Source organism: Leptonotus elevatus, chromosome 17 (assembly GCF_054856555.1).
Source record: "Leptonotus elevatus isolate MCC_2025b chromosome 17, RoL_Lele_1.0, whole genome shotgun sequence".
NCBI lineage: Eukaryota > Metazoa > Chordata > Actinopteri > Syngnathiformes > Syngnathidae > Leptonotus > Leptonotus elevatus.
Genome location: NC_141255.1, coordinates 17,818,485 through 17,830,805, shown reverse-complemented (window position 1 = coordinate 17,830,805; position 12,321 = coordinate 17,818,485). Strand labels below are relative to the sequence as shown.

At 40.3% G+C, this 12,321-nt stretch overlaps 2 protein-coding genes across 7 annotated transcripts in view; one reads left to right on the top strand and one right to left on the bottom strand.

Annotated features, from left to right (window-relative positions):
• Positions 1 to 6,707, bottom strand: part of irag2 (inositol 1,4,5-triphosphate receptor associated 2) — a 25,386-nt gene extending 18,679 nt beyond the window's left edge. For all 5 annotated transcript variants that reach the window (XM_086058783.1, XM_086058785.1, XM_086058786.1 and 2 more), the window contains exons 1-13: positions 6,490 to 6,707; positions 4,052 to 4,692; positions 2,903 to 3,007; positions 2,492 to 2,672; positions 2,350 to 2,413; positions 1,910 to 2,004; positions 1,464 to 1,622; positions 1,276 to 1,393; positions 1,134 to 1,184; positions 992 to 1,069; positions 769 to 825; positions 596 to 655; positions 472 to 536 (exon numbers count right to left, since the gene is read on the bottom strand). In XM_086058783.1, coding sequence (XP_085914909.1) covers positions 472 to 536; positions 596 to 655; positions 769 to 825; positions 992 to 1,069; positions 1,134 to 1,184; positions 1,276 to 1,393; positions 1,464 to 1,622; positions 1,910 to 2,004; positions 2,350 to 2,413; positions 2,492 to 2,672; positions 2,903 to 3,007; positions 4,052 to 4,676 — 1,658 coding nt within the window. In that variant the 5' untranslated portion in view covers positions 4,677 to 4,692; positions 6,490 to 6,707. The remainder of the gene's footprint in view (positions 1 to 471; positions 537 to 595; positions 656 to 768; positions 826 to 991; positions 1,070 to 1,133; positions 1,185 to 1,275; positions 1,394 to 1,463; positions 1,623 to 1,909; positions 2,005 to 2,349; positions 2,414 to 2,491; positions 2,673 to 2,902; positions 3,008 to 4,051; positions 4,693 to 6,489) is intronic.
• bcat1 (branched chain amino-acid transaminase 1, cytosolic) lies at positions 5,687 to 12,321 on the top strand. Of its 2 annotated transcripts, XM_086058789.1 has the most exons (7): positions 8,028 to 8,347; positions 8,422 to 8,532; positions 8,603 to 8,754; positions 8,836 to 8,978; positions 9,063 to 9,154; positions 9,342 to 9,416; positions 12,085 to 12,321. In XM_086058789.1, the coding sequence occupies exons 1-7, from the start codon at positions 8,243 to 8,245 to the stop codon at positions 12,121 to 12,123; spliced, it is 717 nt and encodes a 238-aa protein (XP_085914915.1). In that variant the 5' UTR covers positions 8,028 to 8,242; the 3' UTR covers positions 12,124 to 12,321. The 2 variants fall into 2 exon arrangements, 1 of the variants encoding a protein (XP_085914915.1); XR_015090477.1 differs by lacking the exons at positions 8,028 to 8,347; positions 8,422 to 8,532; positions 8,603 to 8,754; positions 9,063 to 9,154; positions 9,342 to 9,416 and adding exons at positions 5,687 to 5,812; positions 6,306 to 6,365.

Here is a 12,321-nt window from a genome sequence, read left to right as displayed (position 1 = left end):
CAAAAGTCACAAAAAAATATGGGCAATGCGAGGCTGTCGAAATTTGACAGGATTTGCTTTGTAAGCACATGAGAAACTTCATGACATCACACTGCTCCAAAGCATAGCGCACTTGAAGCTATCCACGGCAAGTTCTTTCAACGGAACCAAAACCCAGTGCAAGGCCCGCTACTACTACCACTGATGAAAGCACCAAACGGAGTGCGGGGGGGCTCCCCTGCCTTTTGATATGCCAGTCCAGCCCCATCCTTGTCGTTGCACTCACGCCTGATCTTCGGAGATGATGGTAGCAACAGGCCTTCAGCTGCATGGTTGACCAAGAACAGATTCTATTTTGACAAACTAGCATAACATGCAGTGCGGCACCCATGAAGCTTCTCAAACTGCCGCTGAATTGCAGTGAAAGATTTCTTGCGGCACACCTGATAATCTCTCAGGTGGAATGATTCTTCTTTTAGATATCAAACTTACCCCGACAGGTCTTGATGCATCATGTACAACTGGTTCTCCAATTTGCTCTTGTCGACCCTTAGTAACTGAAACAAACCACCAATAGTCAGTACATCAAAATAAAAAATGATCAGCATAAACTGACCTCCGTGATGGATGAATATTCTTCCACTGCCACCTTGAGCTCATCTATTTGTCTGCTCTTCTGTAAACGACAGATAACCAATGTGTACTGAGCGGTTTAAAAAAAAAAAACGTGTTTGGCAAGACCTCAGATAGGTCAGCAGTTAAATAAAACACATTGAAAAGGACAATAACCTCTTGTATAAGAGATTCCTTTTCAGTGATGACTGCATCAAAGGAGTGAATCTGCACCTGAGGACAAGGACATAAGTGTTACACAACCAAGCATCATTTATTGAGTGGCACTTGACATAGAAAGATTAGAAAAAAATATGGCATAAAAGTAAAAGATGAATAAGAGTACAAACACAGAACATAATACAGTTTTGTGCAGAAAAACAAACAAAATTGTGCTAGCCTGAAGGTCAGCTTTCATGTCACAAAGCTGCGCTATTCTCTTTTGAAGCTGGTCCATCTCCATGGTAACGATGAAGTTCTGGGACGCAGTCAGAGGAGAGTTAGGATGTCAAAGCCATGCGCAAAAATATCTAAAAACGTACCTCGTCCTGAAGCGCAGCAACCTTGGCTACGAGATCTTGGTTTTCTTTCTCCTGCAAAGAGGAAGCCGTTTCTTTGAGTAGTATCAGCCCTACAGCATTTTTCACAACATGCAAGCTGGATTGTGGGTGACACTTGTCTGACCACGCGTTTGCTGTGTGCGGAGGCGCGAGCTCTGCCTTCCTCTGTGCAGCTCAGAGTGGCCTTCATTTCTTCTACTTCATGGTGCAGCATCTTCTCTTTGTGGATCAACTGCCGGTGACTGTGGAAGAGGAGGGACGAGTTACAGCGCTTAGCATCCTGGCACTGTGGCACCCGTGAGGATATCGTACGCTCTGTTCTGGTTGCGCAGCTCCTCGTTCTCATCTGCCAGCTTTTGGTTGCTCTCCTCCATGCTCTCCAACGCTTGTTTTAGCTTCTTCACCTCCTCCTGGAGCTTCTGGTTGCTCATCTGCAGGTCGGCAAGGCAGTACACAAGTTCTGATGTTTCACTGTAGAGCGGAGAAGCAAGTGAGGGTTTGTCGTGACTAATTACAGAATTGGAGGAGCTTTTCTGCCTCCTGAGACTAACTGTAAGTGACTCCTTTACATGGTTAAATATCTAAGACTTTTCTATACAAATATGCAAATCCAAACAACATGGGCCTTACATAAAAAAAATTCAACTTCTTTTGTCCCTTGAGTGATAACATGAGATGACAAATAAAGTCTGAAGTGTACCGTCTGTTGATGTTTGAGGTAAAATAAATAAATTCAATTAAATTATATGGTTTGTTACCCGTTTCTTGAAACGTCCCCTCCAAAGCCCTCCAAGCTTCCCGAGGTTACGTTGGGCAGTATGGACTTCCTGGCTACAATGCCATCAAGGTGGCTCTTGACCAATAAGAAAAAATAAGCAACTTTGGGAACATACACTCACCAGAAAGGTTGTCTTGTAGCACACTACAATGTAACCATTTCCTGAAAACAGAATACAATTTGCACTAAACTTGACCAAAAATGTAATAAAACCCAATAATGTAATTAAAAATATTGCTGTAATAGTTATACAATTATTATTATAATATATACTTATATTAAATATTAAATATGATCAAGATATTACAATATCAATAAGGATTGGGCATTATTGGGTTTTATAATATTGCATTTTTGATCAAGTTTAGTGCAAATGTTATGATGTTTTCAGGCGTTGCCACATTTTCAGGAAATTATTACCTTATTGGGTGTTACACGTCTTACTTTGACAACGTCCTGGGTGACATCTTCTAATGCCTCTTCCCTAAAATGCAACAGATGAAGCCAAGTGAAAGTCAGGACTGTTAACAACAGACACAATGAACTGTCGTCATTCCTTTACCCATTGTTGCGGCATGCGTCTATCCACTCTCTCATGACCGCGTGATACGTGTCCAAGTCAATGGAAACGTCTTTATGTTCGGGATCCAGCATGTTGCACAGCGCCTCCAGCCCACTGTCCTCAGAGGTGCGGCTGGTGGTGTGTCGCAAGAAGTCCACAATGTGAGACACGTACACCTTTCCTACAAGTAGTTTTCCATAGAAAAAAAACAAACAAAAACAAAACACAGCCTTAAAATACAAATTGGATTTGAATCCATCTTTTCCCCTTTGATTGGAGAAAAAAAGTCACTCTTGTCCGGGAAACGTGCTATACTTTATGTAGTGGTACAGAAGTACATTCAAAGTAAACAACTGCAAATATCAGAAATGTTAGTTAGTGCCTGTATGTGTGCGTTTGTGTCGATGTTACCTCGACGCTGCGTGTCACACGCATAGAAGATGGTGTCGAGGAGATTCTCCTCACAGATGAAGCTGACTTCTGCCATGTTTTTGCTCTCAGAGGCCAGTGTGTTCCCTAAGCACGAGCCAAGACAAGCACATGATGCTCAGTTGCACCTCAGGGCAGTGTTGACGACAGTGGCCAGAAACAAACACTTTCGAAAAAAATTGTGCCATGTTATATAAGGTCAACCATTTTATACTTGCTTGACTTTCAATATCCCCTGTTTGCATTTGCCTAACCTATTTGTATTCAGACTCACTTGCATTTTACAGAACCGTTTTCCCAATTGCAGTACCAGTGCAGGTTACTCACAACTAACAAGCTGTATTACAATAAAAAATATCTGATTCATTATAAATAAATGTTTTGGTATTATAGGTCGGGGTTATGCTGAAATAAAGGCAAATGAAAAATGAATTAATATAAAATATTTATTTATACGCTTCTACTGGAGTTGTAATAGGATAACATATCGTAATTTTTTCCTAATGAAAGTTCAAAATAGACAATCAATAAAATATTGAATTTAAGAAATACGCAGTAGGTATAGAATAGACTTTACACAGATCTGATTGGCTCAGTGATCACCTGAAATGTTATAATTTGCCGATCGATCAATAACATAATTGATCTGATTGCAAAATAAAATAATACAGCAAACAATTTCGATGTTCTGACTGTGGTGCTTCACAGTATACACAGTTGGCTTTTTACCACCAATTATTTTCCAATATTATTAAATATTTGTTTTATTTTTTAGGGAGTTGAATTTCTTCACCCCATTTTCCATGTATTGAATGTTTATCTGCATTTTTGGGAGATTTTTTGTTTTTTTGTTTCATTAACCCCCCCCCCCACATCCCCCCCCCCCCCACATCCCCCCCCCCCCCCACACATCCCCCCCCCCCGCACTGCGGTTCACTGTGTGTCAATGATACTCAAATGTTGGCAATTTGTGGGTCAGGCTGGTCCTTGACTGTAGGCCTACTGAAAATAATCTGCCACCGGCTCTAAAATCCTGATAGTAATGTCAAATTCTTAAAACAATGGCCAAATATAGTATTTTGCAAGTTTTTACTGAGCTGGTTGTAAGCCCCAATATGCATTCCTTCTCACCTCCATCTCCCAAAGACAATTTTCTGACAACCAAAGCCGAGCGGGGCAGTTCACCCTCCTCACCCTCGGGGGATCCTTCAGCATCCACAGGGCTGAAGTTGAAGCCGTAAGAGATGGTGCTGCGCAATGGGGTGAAGGTGCAAGAGAGCGCTTGCCTAATTCCGCTCTCGGGCTGCGCCGACAGAGGTCCGTCTTGTGCAAACGAAAGGTACGGCGATTCTTTCTTCTGGCCTGTGGGAGTGGAGCAGTACTTCTGCCAATTCTTGAATGCTTTTGTTGCACTTTGATCAAGACCTCTCGTGACGGTGTATGTGATGTTAGCTGAGGTGCTGCCTGCTGGTGTGGAAGGAATCGAGGATGGGATGTTGCTCTTCTGAGTTGGTCCACAGTTTGGCATTCTGTCATCTTTCACTTTGCTCCCGTGGACCTCTTTCTTTAAGATGGCTTCCAGGTTGCACCTGAGGCCATGCTGGGGGGTGTTATAGCTGCTGGAGGAGAGTTTAGGGATATGGAAGGGGCTATTGGGCTCCCGGTCACCGCACCACTCGATGGTCTGCAGTTTGCGGCAGATGCTGTCCACCGGGTTGTGGCGTCGCGTTAGATGGGGCTTGTTGTACTCCATCATCAAGTGAGGCTGGAGTCTGGGGACAGACAAGTAGTGTGGTCAACGAGTGACGCGACAAACTTACGCATGGTGGGTCAAATACACTTTTTAAATAACTTTAAGGAGGGAAGGGAGGAAGGAATTAAGGATGAGGAGGAAAGATGACATTGCAAGCAAGGAAGGATGTAAGAATTAACTTTAGGGTCTCCACCAGGTCAACACACAAACCCACACCTGGAGTTTAAAATCCCAACCTAGGTTAGTAGAAACGTTCAAATACCCGACTTTATAGCTATAACTTAAGTAAATGTAACAAGATTTAAAGCACATACAGGTAGGTGACTTACTTTAAAAGCCCACTGCAGAGACTTATGGAATTATCAAATACAAACCTAATGTGGGAAAACAAATGTATAATGAAAGGAATGATCAAATAAATGGTGGCACTTATTTTGCATTTGCAGTATCAAATGCATTAAGATGTTGATAATTAAAAGTTTGAATTGGATAAACTTGAATGACAATTAATGGAAGTTTAAGAAAGTGCACACTTAAATAGAAAATAAAATAATTGATAGCATTGTGAACGTGGTAAATAATTTATGCAACAGGTGCGGAAGATTAAAACTAATTGAGGTGACGCTTATACGTTAATAAAATAACCACAGGGATACCTTAAGACATTATTAAACAATACATATAAATTGCTGTATTTACTATTTAAAATTATAGGCTATGTGAAGTTTAGAAGCGAAAAGTCGGAAGATCACTTAACAATTTGTTTTGGGCCACAAAAGCGGTTAATCAACGGGGGGAACCCTGTAAAACGTCTACACAATAAATAATATATATTTTTTTAAATCACCTTACGCTAAACATCTTCAAAACACAAAAATACACAAATTGTCGTTACCTTACCAAGCTTGATTAGTAATCAATCCCACCGTTCACCTCTCGCGCATGCGCATTCGGAGTTAGTGAACCGCGAGGACCCACGACTAATATAAACTAATAGCGCCACTCTGTGGTAAGAAGCGGTAACAACAACAACAGCTCATGAAAGACGCAACAAATATTCCGTTGAACGTTACTAATCAAGTAGCAAAGCAGCAGGGCGTCTCCATTCCGAATTCAACCGGGCTCGTCTGCTATTTGAGGTACTTAAAACAAGAACATTTTCCCCAGGGCGGAAACATGACAAGCGCTTGTGTAAATATTTGTAAAAGGGTTAGCTCTAGCTGGCTTGACTGAATTTCAATATTGTGGAGACGACTCCTGTTAGGTATGTTTTACCACACAAAAACGTTATTAGGGTGAAATGTTTGGGATAAATATAAATAGGGGGTGAGGAGATGGGTAACATAAACTTATTATTTAAAGACTGGGCTGGCTTTAAAGATTATTTTTATTGTTTGATTTGCGAATATTGATTCATTACAATGAATAATTTCACGTTGATCTTTGGAATCCGATACAATATCAGTATGATGAAGCATGACAAACTTACACTACTGTACTTAAATATTGTCATTATGATGATCTTTAGAGAGCTAAGAATTATTTTGTGTCTCTTGATGTAAAAAGTTTGAGAACCACTTATACTTTTTGGTCAAAGTTAGCACTTTCCTAACAAATACTAAAATTTTACAGTGTTCTGTCATCATGGACGCTCCAATCTTGATGGGTGACTGCAGCGTTCCGAGCTTCAAGGTACTTTGTGATCAGTCCACAGGGTGTCCAAAACGTTTTCCCTGTGCAATAGTCAACTGTACAGTAACTTTAGGCACACCCTGTGTTGATGCTCCTAGTGGACAAATACAGTTTATCACCCTACCCTCAGTTGCAGCATCTTGGTGATTCACACTTCAAAAAAATCCCCACAGTTGCTCCTTGTACAAGGAGAATCTAAAAGATCATTAAATGCCTTGACAGCATCATTCAGTTGTTTTGTGTCCAAGTAAATCCATCAGAATCGGAATAAGTGGAAGAGGCCCAACTATCTCCTTATTGTTGGTCACAATTTAGGTGGACGATGTGGTCCTGCTCTCAGCACAATCCACTGTCCCGGCTCATACTAAGTAGCCGAAGCTCTCAGGTAGAGATTAGGCCCACACGCACACGCCCACACATGCCCCCCCCCCCACCCACATTTTGGGAGATACGACATGCTCATACAGTATTTATAGCCACTTAAGAATTTGACAGCACAGTGTGTGAACGGAGGGATGCAGGTAACAGTCAGCAGGGTTATGGTGAATGCTAAAACTTCCCCTTGTGTGTCATATTGTTATATAGAGCAGACAGCAACATAATACAATTAAAACAGGCATCACAGACACATAATTTCATAGAATAAAAAGTACCAGAACAAAACCCATGCTGTTGGCCGCTGAGTCATCACGTTGTAATCTGGGATTAGTGCATGAGGAGGAAGGGCAAAAGAGTTCCGTCTAATACATGTTATGAGTAACGTGTCTCTTAACACATGCAAGCCAATTTTTTGGGGTCACAGCTGAAGAGTAATTTTGGAGACAAAAACGTGGCATGATCCACATTCAATAATGGTTGTTAAAGTTTTGGCTCCCTCTAGTGGCACTTCAAACAATCACAAATGATGAAAATGCATATTGCTTCAGTGGTTTAAAGTAGTTTTTTGTTTTAAATCAGCTGAGCACATTAAGTATAGTTAAAGCTGATCTCTGTAATAATTTGGCCAAAAATATCTGACTGACACGTCTTGTAATTAGTAGATGAAAAAACTTTAGCTACTCCTGCAAGCAGCTGGCCAATTGTTTTCAGACTGGATTCGGGTTTTAATTTCCCGCCCTCTGTGAATGTGAAGTCCTGTGTGCATTATAAACGTGATGAAAGGTGTGCGCAGTTGAGTGGTACAGTCACTTGCCTAAGATGCAGATTGGCGTGGGTTCGCTTCCCCACCTGGGAGACCATGTTTGTATGTGGGAGTGAGTGATTTTTTATTTAATTTTTTTAAATGTGTGCGGTTCCACTTTTCATCAGTAGTAGTGATTCGAAATTGAACTTTTCCTGCATTCAGTAGTTAAGTGCAGTTAAGTCATACTTACATACTTTTAAAGTACAGTTCATTTGCATGTAATCTTTTAGAATTGATTGTTTTCAGTCATGTATTTAGATACAATTTTTATGTGCAACACATTAAAATTTTATAATGAACTGTTTGTAAGCACTGTTTATGATCCGCAAGACCACACCATTGATAAAAATAGACAAAAATATCTGGCAGGCATCTCTGGTGCTGTACATGAATGGTTTTTATTCCAAGCTTTATGTCAAGTTTATATACATGCTCCTTGAAAGTCCACGAAGTAACATGGTGTGGCTCAAGGTTCAATTTGAGGTTATTTTTTGTTGAATTGATACATGCTCCCTTCTGACGGCGTCTTTATGCTGTACATCAAATCCTGGATGACAGAGAATGATCTTAACAAGGACAAGACTGAAGTTTAATCATCGTATGGCCCAAAGAGAGAAACCTTCATTTCTCTTTTTGTTTTTTAACTCACGTAAAGCACTTTGAGTTGCGGAATAACTTCTCCACAGCTGTTTGAATGTCTGAGAAGGCTTACCGCGGGGCTGACAATCGATTGCGACTCTTCAGGCCGATGCTCAACATGCAACGCATGGTCATGTCGGCAAGGAGAGCTTGCCTGCCAGTAAGTTGGAGGTTGCAGTTGTCAAGCAAGTAGGCCGTGATGGGAACAAATACTCATTGTGTTCCCTATTTGAGATATTTGAGTTGCTGGAGTGTATCAGGAAACTTGTGGAAGTGGTTCAGGACTGGGTACCTTGCTCAGACACAGCCAGTCTGTACATCAGACCCACACTGATCAGCACAGAGGTAGCAACAAGTACAGTATCCAATGTTTAAGATCCTCAGCAATATGAATAATCATTTGTTTGTCTCTCAGCCATCTCTGGCTGTCCGAAAGCCAAGCCGAGCATTGCTGTTTGTCTACATGAGCCTAGTCACCTCTTGCTTTAAGATGGCGGCTACCAAAGACATCTCCTTGTGGGCCGACCCAAAGTACACGGGGGCCTGGGAAGACTGCAAGATGGGAGGGTGCGAAACTTGCGCAGTTGAATTAGTGTATAGTATCATCACGTAAATAAGTGTACAATGATTGATCTTATTTTTGGACAGCAACTATGCTAGCACACTGCGTGCACAGTACGAGGCGGTGGATATTGGATGTCAACAGGTCCTGTGGCTGTACGGTGAGGACCATCAAATCACTGAAGATGGAACCATGAATATCTTTGTGCACTGGATCAATGAGGATGGAGGTCAGTCCATCTGGACACACACAATCATATACGTATGCTTGCGATTGCTTTTAGCTTTAGCTGATGTAATGTCCAAACCTGTAGAAGAAGAGCTTGCAACTCCGCCCCTGAACGGTATCGTTTCCGGCACCGCCTGCGTGATCTGCCCAGTGGCAGAAATTGTATTCTTGGGAGAGGTAGAACAGTCACACACGAAGATCTATCGACAGTGTTTACTAATATAAATCAATGCAAATTAGGCCGAGGTGGCCAAAGTATACTTACATTCTTTAGTTGTGACTTCTACAGTACCATCTCGTATTTCTTTGTCCTTATTTGAACATCCAATATCTGTCTGTTTACTTTTTTCACAAATGTCAAAATAATCATCATAACGCATGTCAGGACAAGAGATCACAGCTGAGTGCTCGTATCTTCAAACAACTCAAAGATATTCAGGTTGGTGCACACCATGGTAATGGTGGATTTTGCACTATAGCTTTTTATTTATTTATTTTTAACAGTTTTTATTTCATTTTGACTTTAAAAAAAATCATTTCAGTTTTAATTAGTTTCTAGAGCAAGTTTGTTCATTTTTATTTGTTTGTTTGTATTACAAGTAGTTACTTTTATCTATATATTTTTTATTATATGGAACTTTTGTCAAGTGCAAAATAAAAATAAAAGCCACTAAGTATTGTATAATGAAGTAAACTACAATTTTCAAAATGGATGACTTTCTTCTGTACAAATGTACAGCAATACCAAACTATATATATTTAAAATGAAACCTGATAGGTCACTGGTTCTCAACCCCGGTCCTCGAGTACCTCTATCCAGCCTGTTTTCCATCTCTCCCTCAGCCAGCACAGCTGAGGATGATTGTTATCAGACTTCATGCAGAGCTTGCTGATTAGCTGATCATTTGAAACACCTGTGTCTGCTGTGGGAGACATGGAAAACAGACTGGATAGGGTTACTCGAGGACCGTGGTTGAGAACCTCTGTGATAGATCATGCATGATATTCTTTGGAAAAGACGAAAACAAAGGACATTTTTACTATAAAACTAAGTAAGATGCAGTTTCAGGTGTTTTTTTTTTTTTTAACAAAGATTTTTGTTTGTTTGTTTTTTATATTATTCCGAAATTGTTTTAGTTTTTTTTTTTAATTTTTAGTTTAGGTTATTTCATTAGTTTTTGTTAACTCAATAACCTTGGTGCAAACCCTCACACTAAATAACTACAATTAACAATTTGAAATTGAGAGGTTTTTTTTGCCAGGGGTTACTCATTGTACCAATTGCTTGATTTTAGTTTCCTCTTAGTATGACGAGAAGTTATTTATGTAATATTAGCTTTTACCTTCATCTACTGGGTGTAATATTTTTGTGGATAACGCAAATGCTGGTGGATCTTGATTTTCGTGTCAGCGCAAACCTCGCTGCTCGGCTAACATGCTCAGGGTCGATAGCTGACCTAGCGTGATGTATTTTATTGTTAATATGTGAAGAGTGGTGATCAAATCGTTGCTGCGGTCCCCATTTGACCATTTGCTTCTGTTATGTCTCTAGTGACTAGTGAGCGGTTAACACACTGTGTACTGTACATGTAAAGGAAATCAAACTTTGATTGGTCAAACTGACTGTGACCACTCCCACAGCGGCGCAGTCTCTGGACCCAAACTAGTTTGCAGTGTAGCACAAAAATGTCTACCAAAACCATAAATATAAAATGTTTCCGTCAGGTTCATTCAACCTAGAACATTTAATAAACAGACACGGAATGAAGACAAGATATATATATGTATATATATATATATATATATATATATATATATATATATATATATATATATATATATATATATATATATTCTTATAACTCGCGAGGAGAATGAACAAAGATGTGCAGATCACAAACTGCATTCTGTCGTTTTTCCTCTTTTTATTGGGTTGACCTATCACATGGACATTACTGCTCTGAGGGGTTTGGGAAATACGTAGCAGCAATGTGACAATCATTTACAGAAATTAATCACTACACAAGCAACAATGCAAACATTTCAAACATTCCTTAACACTAAAAGCTTCTCAACCATAAAAATGTTCCGGCCACTTGTCTTGTGATGAGGGCACAATTCCTGTCTTGTGATGAAGCTTCGTGACTGCAGTCGACTCCAGCTCGCACAGTTCAAACAGAGGTCACAATGTTGAATAAATTCACAATGTTGAATAAATGCATTGCAATTAATAAAACACTAAATATGGGATAATTAAGATACATTTATTTAACAGTTTCACAAAACTTTAAGAAGTTAACTCAATCTGTTTACATATTCTAATATTGTAATCACTGTGAGGCAGGAGATGAGCACTCTATACATCATGCAGGCCTCATGAGGGACGTTTGGGTGCCTGATGAATGTGCCCCCCTCCTGCTTTGTGGCTTCATCCAGAGATAGAGGCCTGAGTGGCAAACTCCTGCGTTCTCTCATTAAGCCCGCTGTAATTGCACAAACCTAATTATTGCCTCAGCATTTTTTTTGTGATCTTCAAAAAGCCGAGATGCTGCAAAACGAAGACGCCTCGGACAAGTGCGGGGAGGCTTAATGAACAATAAAATCGACAAAAACAGCACGCCGCCTTTAAATCTGTTGACATTTCATTTGGAGGCGAGCAGCAACATTGTGCAACAAACAACTAGCGAGTGGTCCGAGGCTGCGGATGAAAGATGGGTTTACTAAGTCGCCCTTCCTGTTCCTCTTTCAAGTTAATTAGAAATCACATCCTTTTGTTTCCCCTTCGCGTGCGTTTATTTACTTTCTCACTTGGACCATTAGAACAAATTTGCAGAATGAGAGGCAAATAATTGGATTTGTCTCCGCAGCTGTCACGGATTGGGGGAACATTTTGTTGTGATTGTTATTATTCCTTCTCTGTTGTGTCGCCTCGGTGGCCGAGTTGGCAGATTTGCTCAAGGGTGTTTCATTTCATTTTTTCTAATTTGTGATTTGTTTGCAATTAAGAGGCACTGGTGAGGACAACTTTATTGCATAGTGACACAAGTTTGATTTGGACCCTGGAGGAAGGGGAAAGCATCACCTCGCCAATCTTTTTTGTCTTGCAGTATGGCCGTACACCCAGTGACTGGACATTCCTCGTCTAACAGACAGCAAGAAGCACCAAATGCACGATTGGCTCGTGTGTAGATGTACAAAGTTAAAAATACAACAAACAAACCATCAACTCACACTGTCCATGCAATGTACAAAGAACAAAGAAAGAAAGAAAAATAGGAAATTCATTAACAAAAGTTGGCTGTTTTCTCATGCAATAATGCTGAATAAATTACAGTCTTACATTA